The following is a 16,376-nucleotide window of genomic DNA, read 5'->3' as shown; positions in this document are numbered from 1 at the left end:
GCCCTTTCTTGCTCCGTGAGGCTTGTCTGGCGAGGCGGTGCTGGTAGGATGAGGTGATGTCTGGGCTCGAGGCTGAGGGAAGTGGCAACTCTGCTGACTTGTTCCTTCCTCAGAGAATCAAGCCCTTCCATTCCTTACTTTCTCAGTCTCAGAGTAGTTTTTGGATCTGTTTTTTTTTCAACCAAAAGCATAGAGTAACTCTGTCACCCTCCTCCAGGTATAAATGTGGGAGAACTTGTGGGATTAGAGAAGTTTCTGGATTTGCTAATTATTCGGGTGAGAAAAGGCAGAGGAGAAGAGGTCAGTGAGAGGAAAGGGTGGCAGGCTGTCCTTGCCGAGGTGCATCTGGGAACACAGGGATGCCTCTGTTCTCTTTGGTAGGATTGAAACTGTTCTTTTCCCCTCAGGCAGCTACACAGTTTACACAATGTGAACCCAAGCCATCATGCATCCTGTTCAATGCAAGGAAGTTAGCTGTTCTTTTCCCCAGGTGAATATTCAGATCCTGATATTAAAATTTTATTCATTTTGTTCTTGAGTGGTAGCAGACCCCTCTTTCTTCCCGAATTACTATTTGCTGCATTATATTCCTTTGGCTTCTAAATGCCCAATGCTGGGATCAGCCCTGTGTTTAGCGGATTCTAAGTCTCCACAGTTGAGGGCTGATACAGTCTGGCTTTTGCTGGCTACACTCTCGGATCTCAGTGCCTTTAGCACTTACTGTCTTTGTGACCCGCTTACTGCCTTCAAGCCAACCTGTTGAGACACCTGTTACTTTATATCTTACAATTAAGATGCAGATTTGATGACTTACTACTTAGGAAACTATCAGAATTTCATGAATGCTTGGCAGAATTAGATTCAGTCATTCCCAGTGTCTTTTTCCAGTAAGTCCTAGAAAAGCTTATGACTAAATATTCAGCTCCCAGTGTGCATCTGTATCAGCAAAAGCAGACAGACATTTGGAAATGTGTTCACTTGTGTAGTAGTGTGTTTTAGAAGGTAGCCCAAAGTGGCTTTCCGGATATGTAAGCCTGTGTTTGAGCTTATAAAGAAAGGAGTAGGCAGGCATGAGTTATTTGGCCCTATATGCTATATCGTATGCGATGAGAAAGTAAATATTATTTAAGCGAAGGCTGATACTTTCATTTTCATTTTTCTGTGCATGATGGTAATGGCATTTCTCAACCACTAGTTGCTTAACATTTTAAGAAGTTTATCCTCAGTATAGGATTTGCTCTTGAACTTAGAAGTCATAGCCCTATCTTTGAAATGCTTCTTTATGTTTTAGAAATACTAGTTTCACAAACAGCTGTAGTAAAAAGAAGAAAAATACACTGTAAAAGCTTTTTATTTTTATGAAACAACTTTGATTCTAGTGCCTATTAGTTATATTGGGAATATGCTATGTTCAGTTTATCCATAAAATTAGAGTGGTGGTTTTTTTCAGTTGGAGAATATGAATTCTAAAACTTTCACAGAATTACTTTGGAGGTTCTGAACTCATTTTAATTTAAATTTTAAGATGTATTTTATCTATTAAAATGTATTTTAAAATTACATGTGTACTCTAATGTACTATTTGCCAGTTGGACATCACCAGAATAAAGTTTCTCCCCCATTTCTGTGTATATACTTATAGTGCTTATGAATGTATTCTTGATTAAAAAGGTGAAGATTATGTCTTCTAGTCTGGTCTTTTTTTTTCCTTCCTCCACTAATAGCAAGTATGTACAGTATTGCAGAACGCACTGCAGAACATGAGTCCTGTGCTTAATAAACATTAGGCAAGTCTCAGATGCTCAGTTGTAATAGTGAGTGGGTGACACGTCCGTCATTAAGTGATCACATTGTAGTACTGGCTTAGTGGACGACCAGTTTCTGTGATCCTTGCCCCACTTTTCTAATCGTATCTACATATTATAAGAATGTACATAGTTTTTAGATATTGAAGGCATTTGACTTTGAAACAATATTTCTGTTATTCCTTCATGCTCTTGTATAAATTTATTTGAGTAATATCCTGAGATTAGAGGCAAACTGAAACTGTTACTGTTTGTGTCTATTTGTGTAAAGCAGTTAAAAAAAAAAAAAAAGGTTCCCTAGTAAAATATAGCACAGAAATAAACAAGATGCTGAGGCTGATATAACTGTAATTAAGTAATCTCTAATTTCAATCAAAATTACTTGATTGGTTAAGTCATTTGGCTTTAAATAAGTAATATAAATTTGAATCTGTAAAATTGAGTCATGCTATTAAATACTGAAATTACATGTTATATATGTTGAGTTCCTTATAAGATTTGTTTGAACAGTTTCTGCTCTTTCAGTGGAAATCACTAGGCTCCTTAGTGCTAGAGTTCTAAGATACGGTACTCGAGTAAATCTTCATTGTGCTTGTGTACATTTTTCATTTCTTCCATTCTTAAAGGTCATCACATATTCTGTATTGCTCTTAGAGTTGAAAGGGACCTTGCCTATTAACCAGCCCAACTTCTTACTTAGTCCTGCCCTTGTCAGAAGTTACTCCTTTTGCTTGAAGGTAGGTTCTGATTGTAGAACATACAACCTATGGACTATTCATTCTGTTGACAGAGTTCTTTTTTAAGCTGAAAGTTGCCTCTTTGTAACTTATGCCCATCAGCCAAATTCTGCCTGGCAAAGATCAAGTGTACACACAGTCCCCAACTGTCTGATGGTTCGATAGATTTTTCAATTTTAACAGTGGTGTGAAAGAATATGCATTCAGTGGGAATCGTCGTCTGAATTCGATCTTTTCCTGGGCTGGCGGCAGGCAGCGCACACTCTCTCCTGACGCTGGGCACTGGCAGTAGCCACAGGGCTCATTCAGCCACATGGTCATGAGTGTAAACAACCGACACAATGATTCTGTACCCACACAGTCATGGTTTTTCATGTTCAGTATGGTATTCAGTAAATTCCATGAGATATCCAGCACTTCGTTATAAAATAGGCTTTGTGCTAGATGATTTTGCCCAGCTGTAGGCTAATGTAAGTGTTCTGTGCACATTTAAGGTAGGCTCAGCCAAGTGATGTTGTTTGGATATATAAAACGGTTAGCCATATCAAATGCATTTTTGACTTAGGATTCCCCCGCCCCCCCGCAGTTTTTATTTATTTAGTTTTGGCTGCGCTGGGTCTTCGTTGCTGTGTGGGCTTTTCTTTAGCTGCAGCAAGTGGGGGCTGCTCTGTAGTTCTGGTGTATGGGCTTCTCACTGCGGTAGCTTTTCGTTGCGGAGCACAGGCTCTAGGTGCGAAGGCTACAGTAGTTGCAACACATGAGCTCAGTAGTTGTGGCTCACGAGCTCTAGAGCAAGTAGCCGTGGTGCACAGGCTTAGCTGTTCTGTGGCATGTGGGATCTTCCTGGATCAGCGATCGAACCCACGTCTCCTGCATTGGCAGACGGATTCTTTACCACTGAGCCACCAGGAAAGCCTTGGCTTAGGATATTTTTAACCTATGCTGGTTTATCAGGATGTAACTGCATCATAAAAATACCTGTATTTCCTCTTCTAGTTGTAGGCTTGCTTATACTTAATCTGTCTTCACCAGCCTAAAGAATTCTCTTTCCATTACTACATGCAATTAAATAATCCTAACTCCTTGTCATTTTAGCATTCCCTTTGGACAGTTAAAGTATTTTTTGCTTTGAAAATGTGGTGGTCATATGTGTATATAGAGAGGTGAAGGAAGTACAGCAGAAACATTGGGGAAGGCATGTTTGGTTACTATTCCTTAGCTTTCCTTCACTGTTTTTTTCTAGGTGTTAGGAGTACATTGGTGAGACACTGTTATATATGTACATGACTTTTACAGTCAAGTTCCCAAGTCAGCATGTCTTCAGCAGATGTAAACGAGAACAGGAAGACACAGTTTCTACTGAAGCCATATAATACCTGTAAGACGGAATTTGGCACTCACTGAGTACTTGGAATTTTACATAGTTCTCAGTACACCATGTCTACACTTGCATTCACATATATTATCTTCTTGTTTCCCAAACTTCCTACTGTTTTAGCTTACATCTTCATTTTTCCTCTCTGAAACAATCTATTTTACCCATTCTCTATATCCTCTACCCCCTCTGTCTTCTAACTGTAGCTAGAATGATCTTTCTAAACTACAGAGCTGTCTATGTCACTCTCCTGCTGAAAATCTATTAAAGCTTTCTTTCTGCTTTTGAAAGAAAATTCAAACTTTTTAGCAGGAGATAAAAGGGTTTTCATGATCTGCCCATTGCCTGTTTCACTAGTTTTACTTCCTGTCTTGGCCTTATAAGCACTCAGTCCTGAAACATCATTTAAAACTTGTAGACATCTACCTGAAATGCCTGTATCTTCTTTTTAACTGGACATCGTAATACTTGTCATTCAAGGTAAGTGGTTATCACTTCTGGAGAGCCTTCCTTGACTGGAATAAAAGCTCCTCTTCTGTGCTCCAGTAGCATTCTGTTAATACTTCTTATTCAAACCTGTGTTGTCATCTCTTCTAGCTTGGTTCTCTGCCCACTAGTTAGATTCTGTTAGACTGTAAGATCTTTAAGAAGAGGAACTCTTACTCATCTCAGTGTCTTAAATGTCTATGACAGAATAGATGTCAGTGAATGTTACTTGAACGAATAAATGAAGGAATTAAGATAGCATCAGATTAAGCTGTAGTGGGAACTGTGCCCGCTTTATTTGTATATTTACAGGGCTTTGCTGAGCTTGACGTGAGGCCTGAGGTGGGTGCTTAGTATAGGATAACTGAACAGTATAGAGTTGCCCTGTGCCTTAGCTTATTAATATCCATATGGTGGTAGTGTAAACAGGAAAAGGGATTTATTTTTGAGAAGAACTTTTGAACTTTATGTTTGTGAAAGGACAGATTTCCCCCTACGGTCTTGTTTTCTTTCTCTGTAAAATGAAAGAGTTGACAATCCAATCTCTTAAGGTTTTTTCCATTTCCAGCATCCTACTAGAAGGACCAGCTGTAATTCCTGAATCTGGACCATATGAAGTACAATCTAGAATTGTACCATGACTTTTTTTTTAAGCTGTTCCATTACACTGTTGAGTCTCATTAAACCTAAGTTATAAAATGACCAAACCCTGTGCGTGAACTGCTGTTGTCACCCCTCCAAAGATTGCTGTTCCTTTGGTTTTCTAGAACTTCAGCATAAGACAGACATTCTAATGAAATTTTGTCCTATGAGATTTGGTATAGGCTTTTGAGATTGCTTTAAAATTTTTTTTTAGTACCTTTTAAGTACTTTTTAATAATTATTTTATTTTATTTTTTTGGCTGTGCTGGGTCTTTGTTGCTGCGCACGGGCTTTCTCTAGTTGCGGTGAGCAGGTGCCACTCTTCATTGGGTCATGCGGGCCTCTCATTATGGCGGTTGTTTTTGTTGCAGAGCACAGGCTGTAGGGCACATGTACTTCAGTAGTTCATTCATTGGGTTATGCAGGCCTCTCACCGTGGTGGCTGTTTTTGTTGCAGAGCACAGGCTGTAGGGCACATGTACTTCAGTAGTCGCAGCCTGTGGGCTCTAGAGCGCGGGCTCAGCAACCCTTAGCTTGTGGTGAACAGGCTTAGTTGCTCTGTGGCATGTGGTATTTTCCCAAATGAGATACTGAACCCATGTCCCCTGCACTGGCAGGTGAATTCTTATCCACTGTACCACCAGGGAAGTCCAAGATTGCTTTGAATTTTGATTCTTTATGACTAGGCTGTGCTGCATCCACTTGTATTATCTAACATTTTATTAGGGGCCTCCCTGATGGCTCAGATAGTAAAAAAAATCTGCCTGCAATGTTGGAGACTCAGGTTCGATCCCTAGGTTGGGAAGATCTCCTGGAGAAGGAAATGGCAACCCACACCAGTATTCTTGCCTGGAAAATTCCATGGACAGAGGAGCCTGGCAAGCTACAGTCCATGGGGTCACAAAGGGTCAGATATATAATGGATATGCAGATTTTTAAACAAATGGTCAAATTCCTAATATATCTTTGCTGAAATAACTAAAGCATTAGGTGTTTTAATCAAGATGCAGTCTTTGTCTTTGTCTTTCCTTAGTTATTTTTTTCTAGGTTGTGCAGTGTGTGGAAAGACCAGTGAACTTGGAGTCAGAACATCTGGGTTCTGAATCCTAGCTTTTGTGCTTTCTACTACTATGGATATTAGACAGACACTTAATTCCTCTGGACTTCAAATCTCTAATTGGCATGAGAAGAAAAAAGACTGAAGTCTCCAGTGTCCTGCAGTTCTGACAGTGTGATTATCTGGGCCATACTTGCATCTAGTATGGAATTGTCACTGAGAACTTGTTGAGAGTCTGGGGTTAAACTGCCTGTATTTTCCTCCTGTCTCTGCCCTGCTGGCAGAATGACAGTAATCTATATGGGCCTCTATTTCCTCATTCGTAAAATGGGGTTTATAATACTTCATGATTGCTTTGAGTGTTCTTAGACTATATTCTACACATGGTAAGGACTGTGTAATTGTTTGCTGTCATTATTATACTTAAAAAACCAAAAGATATCAGTGAAGACATTGCAGTTTCATGTAGGCTCCTGGGACAAAATATAAATGTTTGTTTTTATAGTTGAGAATTTAAAAATATGATAGAAGCCAATGTGGAAATGTATAAAAACTTAGTGATATATTATGAATTATTTTCACACACATTAGAAGGAAAGACTCTGTTTGCTTTATTATCCTCAATAGTGGGTGATTTTGATGTTTTGGGAAATAAATGAATAGCTTCAGTTTTCTGTGCTAGTAAGAAAGCCAGTAGCTATAAATTCTCAGATAACTTCTAGCCACGGAAATATTAGCTTGAATCTCTTCCTTCCATTCAACATTTTAACGAATCTGCAGGGAGCAGCCAGATTCACCTTTTCCTGCCTCTCACATCTGGTGAGCTATGAAATGGCTAAACATGGGCTAAAAAGGAGCAGGGACGACCTGGGTAATCATTACACCGGCTGGTTTTCTCCGCTAATTAAGAGCTGACTGTCTCCATCAGGGTCCTGTCTTTCCTGTCAGCAATGGATTCCGTTTTGAGGCTCAGAACCTTCTAGGATCCTAAAGGGAAGGCCTGTCTCCTGTTGGCTAGACTGACTTTGTCCCCACAGCTTTCTCTTACTTTCCTCAGTCTCTAGTACCTTCAAGGGAAATAAGCTCTGCCTAGATCCCAGGGGAGTGAGAAAAAGGCAGGTTTTGGTTCACCTTCCCAAGAGAATTGTTGGGATTAAATGAAATGATACTTGTTTAAAGTTTTTAGCACATTGCATGTGAACTAACAGTTACAATAGATGCTCAGTTAATTTTAGCTTGGATTATTGAGTGCCTTCTGAATGTGTGAGGGACTGGGATATGAAAACTAAAGACAGCCCCTATACTGAAGGAATTTAAATCTGATAAAGGAAAAGGTTACTAAATATGAATCAGGAAATCTTTGTTCCCTTTTCGTCTCTCTTCCCTATTTCTTACGCTTTTCTTTTCCTAGTACAAGGTAAATTCTAGGAGAACCCTTCCTTCAAGACTAAGAAGACTCTAATAAGAGGAACAAACTGAGTAGAGTTGTCACAGGTTATTGGGGTGACTAGGAGCTTAGTCAAGGTGGGATAAAGTCAGCTGTGAGTCCTGTTATTAGTAAGTAGTAACAGGATTATTGCTAGTTTGCAGGTGGGAGGGATACCCTGTAGAGGGTAAGGAAGCTGTCAGGAAACTGAGGCAGGTCACAGGGCTTGTTTATCCTGAGTGACCTGCTTGGTAAACTTGTTTACTTTTTATTTCCCACTTGCAGTTTCTCGGGCTAACCTCTGGAAACTTGCTTTTCTGGGTGCTGGCCCTCCCTCCCTGTCTTCAGGAACAGGATTGGAAGTAGCATTAGCCTGAAGAAGTTGTTCTATTTAGGGAGCTAGAGCAGAGGGCCAGCGATTAGGCCCTTATCTGCAGTGGGGCCTTCTGAGTGGTGTGGGGACAGATCGGAGCGTCTGTCCTGACAGCGACAGAGGCTTGGCTTTTTCTGCCTCCTGGTTGGGTCAGAATTGTGAAGAAGCAGTGATGGGCCGGGCCATTTGAATGAAAAAGCCGTTCATTGTATTCCTTCAACATTCCAGTGTCTGGCACAATTAGCCAAGACTCGAAAACAAGTTGGACAAACAAGCAAGCAGCCTTCCTCTGAAGGATAAAGGATTCCTGGCACGGCTGATCAAGTGCGTTGACTGCAGAGACAAATGGGGGGGGGTCTGGGAAGAGGTAGGGGACTTTGGGGTGACATTCCTGGATGGAGGAGGGGAAAGAACGGAGCGGGAAGCCAACAGTACTTTGGACGCTGATGAGATCTGCTATACTAGATCTACCTAGAGGCTGGCTGGGGCCGGGCTCACTCTGTAAAGTAGGTGGAATCACTGGGGAGAGACTCTGACTCTGGGCAGCTGTAAGTTGGGACGTGAAGCTCCCTTCAGAATCTAGGAATCTGTTGGCAGCGAACAGCGTATAGTCTTGCTTCGTGATGGTCTCTCCCACTGCGGGGGCTTTTCAGTCGGTTAACACTTATATAGACATTTGGCCTGAGAAGAGTTAAGTCCTAGGAACAGGCTGGGCACTGGGTACCCTGTGTTTGACTTGGCAGTAAACCATTTCACCTCCCCGGCCCTCCTGCAACTGTCTCAGATTCATGGGGGCATAAGCTTCTGCTCTGAAAGAGGAGAGTAACTCAGAGACTGGCTTCTGCCTAACCAGGCTTTCTTCACTTACTAATGCGGCTGGACTTCTCTGCACCCGAAGTGCCCACTTCGCCTGCTGCCGTTGGTCTGCAAGCACTGAGCTGGTGCTGCTTTTGAATAGGATGCCTTTTGCATGAAGACCTGGACCCAGTTTGGAAGTGCCCCAGGGAGGAGCTTCCTCTCTGACCTCAAGGGGAGGGAGGAGGTCAGTAGGAAGTGGTGGGTGGAGCCACTTCTCCGAACTTCTGCTGTCTCTCTTTCTGTTCATTGCACGGCCCTTTGGCTGGCTGTCTCTGTTTACTTCGCAGCCTTTTTTAAGGAGCTGCAGGGGGTGCACAGGCCCCTAGCTGGAGGTTCTTTGGGACACCTTCCTTCTAGGCAGGGTCAGCAGACGCTGGCGACATGTGGCCCAGTTACCAAGATGAGCACGAGTTCAACACCCACCTGGTTTGCCGCATGTGCTGTATGGGTTAGTATGTGAAGTTTCTTTTTTCCTTGCCTGGGCCTGAGGGTCCCAAATAGTCTTTACTCTCACTGACTCACAGGAGCGCATGAACTCAGAAGGCTTGGAGGCATTTACAGCCTTTGGGCTTGTTAAAACGTGCAGTGGGAGAGACCATTGGTTCCTGACTTCCTGGGGAACTTCTTAAAGTTGTAGTGACTGGCAGTTAAGAGCCTAAGCTTTGGGTGTGGGACTTTTTTATAGAGACTGAATTCATGCTCACGCTTCTGTCTGAGTCAGGAAACCACTTTTAAATTATGTTCTGAAAGTCCAGGGCATATTTTAGGAGAAGTTGGTTGGTTACAGAGTCTACCTTGGAGCAGACAGGATTGTGGGAGAAGAAGAGGGTGGAGTCATGGCCCAGGTTTCCTCTTTGGGACTGATTGCTAATTCTCCTGCACTTATTTACTCTCTTGCCAGATGTGAGGAGGGAAAAAGGCTTGAAGGTGTTCTGGGGATGGGGACCTCAAGAAGATTTGGAGGCTAGGAAGAGTCTTGTTGCTTAGATCTCTTGATAAAGGAGAGGAGTTTGTTTAAATAATATTCTATGACCTTGAGCAAGTGGCCTAGCCTTTTTGGCCACAGGTTTTCTTGGCTTCCAAACTGTAGGGTGTACAGACTGGTGTTGGAGGCATCATCATCATTTCCCAGTAAAATGGATAAGATAAGGAAAATATAGTGTGTGCTTTTCATAACTTACTTAAAGAACTGTTCTTTATTCTGAAATTGCCGTTTTTACTTTTTTGATGTTAAAATGTCCATTATTTTATGAAAGAATTATTGTCAGGTGGTTGTTTTTAGATAACTTTACTTAGCAAAATAAAAAGTTGACAACTTTATGTTAGGTTCTCTGATTTATTTTGGAACATTTACTCATTTACTGTGAAATCTAAGTTTAGGAACTACTGGATTGATAATACTACTAATGTCTTTTGGTTTTGTACTCTTAGTCTCTAAAGCAAAACAAAATTGTGACCCAAATGAGCAGATTTTTCACTAAATTTGAGATTGCTGGTTGTTTGATCAAGAGGAGATCTCAGAAAGGGAGTAGGATTAGGATTCTGATCCTGTCTTTTGACTGACAGACTGGCAGACGCTTTACCTTCTGAGCCACGAGGGAAGCCTCCTGATAGACCAGTACTGCCAAATTAAGTACTTTCTCAGAAATAAAGGTGGTACTATAATAATGGTTGTGGCACAAGGAATAGCAGTTTTAGTCAGTTATTGCCGTGGAGTCTAGCTTTTTATCTTTCTGGTATCGCTGAGATTTCCTCTGAGATCTAGAGGAAAGACTCTTGTACATCTGAAAATGCTTAGTGATATGAGGGCCCCTTTTCTGTAATCAACAGAAAAATATAAGGAAGGCTAGAATCTTCATTGAAATTTTCAGGGCAAAAACATTGTTCTCCCAGCTCATCCACCTCCGTTTAATCCCCCGGCAGCAATGTGACCTAACAGTTAAGAAAATGGACTTTGGCCTCATTGTCTGCATGGGGCTCCTACTCTACCACTTCACTTTCTACTGCTTAACTTTCTCTGCCTCAGCTTCCTCATTTAAAAAGTAGATTAAAATAGGCCCTAACATACAGTCATTATGAAGAGTGTATGTTAGGGTGCCAAGCCCAGTGCAAGTGCCTCTGCTGATTTTGATATGGTTGGTTTACAGACTGGTGTTGGGAAACCATTGACCTAGTCCAGACTCCTCACTTTATAGATGAGACTTGGGCTCACAGAGGGGAGATGAGTATCCTGTAAAGTAAGCCATAGAGTGGCAGCTGGGAAATCCAAGTTAAAGACCTGATTCTGCCCCTCTGTAACCTTATCTAAACTCCTAAACCTGGGCTTCAATTTAATCATCTTTAAGATGATTTTTTGAGGATTGTTAACCCCTGTGTTTCTTCATTTATTTATTTTTGGATGTGCTGGGTCTTTGCTGCTGCAAATGAGCTTTCTCAAGTTGCAGCAGGTGGAGGCTACTCTCTAGTTGGGTACTTGGGCTGCTCATTGTGGTGACTTGTCGTGGAGCACTGGCTCTAAAGCGTGCGGGATTCTGTAATTGTGGCTTGTTTGCCCATGGAATGTGGGATCTTTCTGAACCAGGGATCAAACCCATGTCCCCTGAATTGGCAGGTGGATTCCTAACCACTGGACCACCAAGGAAGTCCAAACCCTGTATCTCTTCGAAACTGTGAAGTATTTTATTTTTTCTGAGTGTGGTGTTCCATTAAAGACTCTAGAAGCTATTATGTTTTTCTCATTCTTCCCTTCTCCTTCTAAACCTTTCCTTTCATCTCTGTGACTCTTTTCTTTTGCCACCAGGCTTAGTCCTGGCTTGTTTCTTTACCTAACTTTTGCCTTTCTGCCTTGTACTCTCTGATTCCCAGTAGTGCAAAGAATTATCAGTAACAAAGTTCAGATTTTCCTAAGAAACAACATGAAAATTTTAATTTTGCCCTGAAGTGTCTAGTTATCACTTCCCTAAATTCCCAAGTCCCAGTCCTCATTGAGACATTCTGCGTCTTCACCAGCCTTCGGTGACCGATACCTGTCATGCATCCCTGGTGTAGTTATAGTCTGCACCTCGCCTCTTCCCTTCATTATATAGGACTGTGTTGTGTTGCCTTCTAATAATTTCACAGTGGTGGTATAGTTTGGCAGTTAAAAGTCCATGGCAGACTTGGATTTGAATTTCACTTCTACTACTCACTAACCATGTGACATCAGGCAAATACTCACTAACCATGTGACATCAGGCAAATTTTTATCAAGTGTCCCTGAACCTCAATTTGAACTATGAAATGAAGATAAAAAATGTGTGCTTGATAGAATTATGAAGACTAAGTCAAATACTAAATGAGACAGGCCTTGTACAGTGCCCGACAGAGAATAGATACAATAAATATACAAGTCATTCTTTCCTCCCAAAGTTGACTTGCATACTTCTAGGGAAAGGCATCATTGTATAAGGCTGGTGCCATTCTGTATTACTGCTAAGCACATTTTAATCGCTTGATCTTCATTTTAGCCCATTTTCTTTGAGTTCACATTAAGTGGTGTGAAGATGTGGCAGGAAGAATTTAGAAAAGCTGTGACTGTGGAAAGGGCATCCAAATGGAGATCTCTGCTCCCTGCTGTAAAGTCTTTTAATTACATTTGAGAATATGTCTTAGTCTGATCATAAAGTATCCATATAGATGTAACGGCACGTAGTGGGCTCTCACATAGTGTATATTGTTCAATGAATGAGTATTCGCAAGTGCTTACTGTTGTCCTAAATGTTGGCTATTTAAGGAAATTTTGAAGCATAATTCTTGACTCCAAGGAGCTAAAGTTCAGATAGAAAAATGGGATTTGCATGTAAAGATGTCTAGTAGTAGATTTTGTATGCTCGGTGCCAGGTAAATTAAACAAACACAGGCATCCAGAGGTGGCTGGGATAGCCAGAAAGGTTTAAAGGAGGAAGTGAGACTTCAGCTGCTCCTTGTAAGGAGGCTCTAAATTAGAGGAGGGTAGATATTCCACTAGGGGGAAATGGGTGAACAAAGGCAAGAATGTGCAATGTATGTTTGGAAACTGAGGTCAGAATGGTTGCAGTGGCGAGTCTAAAGATAAAGTTGGAAGAGTAGATAAATTGTAAATTCCTTCAGGTCAGTGACCATGTCTTATCTTTATTTCTACCAGTCACCTAACACATAGTAAGTAAAAACTGGAATTGAATTTCAGAGGGGTGTAATGGACAACAGAAACAAAGGATGTAGACTTGAGCCTCTGGTCTTCTGAGAGCAACTAAAGGACTTTGGATAGAGGGGTAGTATGAGCAAAGTGGTGATTTAGGAAAACTTGAAATAGGCTAGCTGTTCTACTTGCTGCAGCCTCAGCTATCAACTGTTAGCATCAAATCTGTATCCTTAGTGCTGCCTGCTCTTCTGAACTCTAGATGTAAGGTTCCAACTGTCTGCAAGAAGGGTCTGCTGACACCTCATGTTTCTGCTACTCTGTTGTTGTTCGGTTAGTTGCTCAGTCGTGTCTGAATCTTTGTGACCCCATGGATGGCAGCAGGCCAGGCTTCCCCGTCCTCCACCATCTTCTGGAGCTTGCTCACTCGTGTCCTTCGAGTCAGTGATGCCATCCTACCATCTCATCCTCTGTCGTCCCCTTCTCCTCTTGCCTTCAATCTTTCCCAGCATCAGGGTCTTTTCAAATGAGTCAGCTCTTTGCATCTGGTGGCCAAAGGATTGGAGCTTTAGTTTCAGTATCAGTCCTTCCAATGAATATTCAGGACTGATTTAATTTAGGATTGACTGATTTGATCTCCTTGCTGTCCAAGGGACTCTCAAGAGCAACACCACAGTTCAAAAGCATCAATTCTTTAGCGCTCAGCTTTCTTTATGGTCCAACTCTCACATCCATACATGACCACTGGAAAGACCATAGCTTTGACTAGACGGACCTTTGCTGGCAAAGTAATGTCTCTGCTTTTTAATATGCTGTCTAGGTTGATCATAGCTTTTCTTCCAAGGAGCAAGCGTCTTTTAATTTCATAGCTGCAGTCACCATCTGCAGTGATTTTGGAGCTTAAGAAAATAAACTGTCACTTTTCTCCATCGTTTCCCTATCTATTTGCCATGAAGTGATGGGACCAGATGCCATGATCTTAGTTTTTTGAATGTTGAGTTTTAAGCCAGCCTTTTCACTCTCTTTCACCTTCATCAAGAGGCTCTTTAGTTCCTCTTCACTTCCTACTATAAGGGTGGTGTCATCTGCATATCTGAGGTTATTGATATTTCTCCTAGCAGTCTTGATTCCTGCTTGTGCTTCATCCAGTCTGATGTTTCTCATGATGTACTCTGCATATAAGTTAAATAAGCAGGGTGACAATATACAGCCTTGATGTACTCCTTTCCCAATTTGGAACCAGTCCATTGTTGCATGTTCAGTTCTAACCATTACTTCTTGACCTGCATACAGGTTTTGCAGGAGGCAGGTAAGGTGGTCTGGTATTCTCATCTCTTTAAGAATTTTCAGCAGTTACTTTACCCAACCCAATCTGTGCCTTCTGTTTTCCTTATCTCAGGTACCACTCCTCCCAGTTGTTGTGACTAGAAACTTCAGGATTATCTTCCACTGTCCCTTTCTTTAACAGCTAGTCAATAGCTAAAAGCTGTTGTTTCTTCCTCTGCATTGTGTGGGGATCTGCCTGCCTTTTTGTATTCCCACTGCCTCAGCACTATTCATGCTTTGGTTTCTTTCTTGGTCTATTGCACACAGTAGGCCTCTAGTTGCTTCTGCCTCTTAGTGTTTCTCTGCTGCAGTCCGGTCGTCAGTCCAATGCCGGGCTAATCTTTCCAGAACACTCTGGTTCAAGAAATTTCAGTGGTATCCTTTATCTACTGAAAGTATTAACATGCTCCTTATTCCAGCTCTGGAGTGATGTGATCTCAGGTCACCTTATTAGTTTCCATGGTATGTAGCCACACCATGCCCTCCAGCATATCCTGTGTACTCACAGTCTCCAAGTCACTGCTCAAGCTTATTCTTTGGAATTCCTTAACCTCTTTTTGGGCTGCCAAAATCATACTTGTCATCCCAGGTTTACTTCAAATACCACGCCTTTCATGAACTCTTCTCCTATCCCCCTGTCAGAATTAATCAACTCTGTTTATCTGCACAATTTTGTGCAGCTTGTGTCTGGTATCTATTTGCTTGGTGTTATTGTCAGTTATTAATTAATACATATTGGTCTCTGCCACTAGATTGACCTCATGTGGTCAGGGAACAGGCTGATCCCAGCTTTCTACATATTTATTTACATTTTTGTCAGCTCACGTGTCTCAGTTTTATAATTCCAGGTGGTTGGTGCTTATTGGGCTTCTTGAACCACTTGTAATTTTTCTGTGGCCCTCAGGAAAATAAGCAGAGGCTTTTCTCTCATTTGTTTTTTTCATGATTCGCGATGCACTGGGGCTATGTTGTAGGCTATGTTGGAATAGAACACAGAACTTTGTGCCTCAAATGCAGGCTTTCATTTCTGACCACAGACCTATCCTCAAGTTGTTCTGAGTACAACAGGACAGATGGATAAGCAAACTATGATACCTTGTAATAAGCACAAGAGGGAGATGACCTCAACTCATGTGTGTAAGGGATGGAGGAGGTAATAGCTAAGTTGAATGCCAAAGAATGCATAGTTGGGGAGGCCGGAGCTGTCTTCCACACAGAAAGAACAGTAAATGCAAAGTCTGGAGGGTGTAAGAGCACATGCCTCATTTGGGGACAGTTGTACATTCACAACAAAGGTCTGTCTCATCAAGGCTATGGTTTTTCCAGTGGTCATGTATGGATGTAAGAGTTGGACTATAAAGAAAGCCGAGTGCCGAAGAATTAATGCTTTTGAACTGTGGTGTTGGAGAAGATTCTTGAGAGTCCCTTGGACTCCAAGGAGATCAAACCAGTCCATCTTAAAGGAAATCAGTCCTGAATATCATTGGAAGGACAGATGCTGAAGCTGAAACTCCAATACTTTGGCCACCTGATGTAAAGAGCTGACTCATTTGAAAAGACCCTGATGCTGAGAAAGACTGAAGGCAGGAGGAGAAGGGGATGACAGAGGATGAGATGGTTGGATGGCATCACTGACTCAATGGACATGAGTTTGAGTAAACTCCGGGAGTTGATAATGGACAGGGAAGCCTGGCATGCTGCAGTCCATGGGGTCGCGAAGAGTTGAACATGACTGAGCGACTAAACAGAACTATACATTCACCAAAGCTGAAAATTAGAGTTTTTATGAAAGGCTGGAGAGGGAAAAGTGGCTACATCATAAGAGGTCTTAGATCTCAAGCTAAAAAGTTTAAATGTTATCCTGAATGCAGGTATCAGGCTTTAGAATCCAGTAGAGATGAGTTCGGACTTACCTTGTGATCTTGGGCAAGCCTCTGTGGCCTTTATCTTTCCAGTAAAATAATGCCTTTCAGGGTTGTTGAAGCTTCCCTGGTGGCTCAGAGGTTAAAGCATCTACCTGCAATGCTGGAGACCCAGGTTTGATCCCTCGGTTGGGAAGATCCCCTGGAGGAGGAAATGGCAACCCACTCCAGTATTCTCACCTGGAGATTCATGGACGGAGGAGCCCGGTAGGC

General features: G+C 41.9%; 1 protein-coding gene across 9 annotated transcripts in view; it reads left to right on the top strand.

Annotated features, from left to right (window-relative positions):
• Positions 1 to 16,376, top strand: part of MACF1 (microtubule actin crosslinking factor 1) — a 337,029-nt gene that overhangs the window by 103,041 nt on the left and 217,612 nt on the right. The window contains exon 1 of one of the 9 annotated variants that reach the window (XM_070368373.1): positions 9,126 to 9,207. The exons of the other annotated variants lie outside the window; for them this stretch is intronic. Coding sequence (XP_070224474.1) covers positions 9,141 to 9,207 — 67 coding nt within the window. The 5' untranslated portion in view covers positions 9,126 to 9,140. Of the gene's footprint in view, positions 1 to 9,125; positions 9,208 to 16,376 lie in introns of those variants that run through there. 9 annotated transcript variants of the gene reach the window in all.

This window comes from Bos mutus, chromosome 3 (genome assembly GCF_027580195.1).
Source record: "Bos mutus isolate GX-2022 chromosome 3, NWIPB_WYAK_1.1, whole genome shotgun sequence".
Classification (NCBI taxonomy): Eukaryota; Metazoa; Chordata; class Mammalia; order Artiodactyla; family Bovidae; genus Bos; species Bos mutus.
Note: the sequence above shows the minus strand (reverse complement) of the source record. Positions and strands in the feature narration are given on the sequence as shown.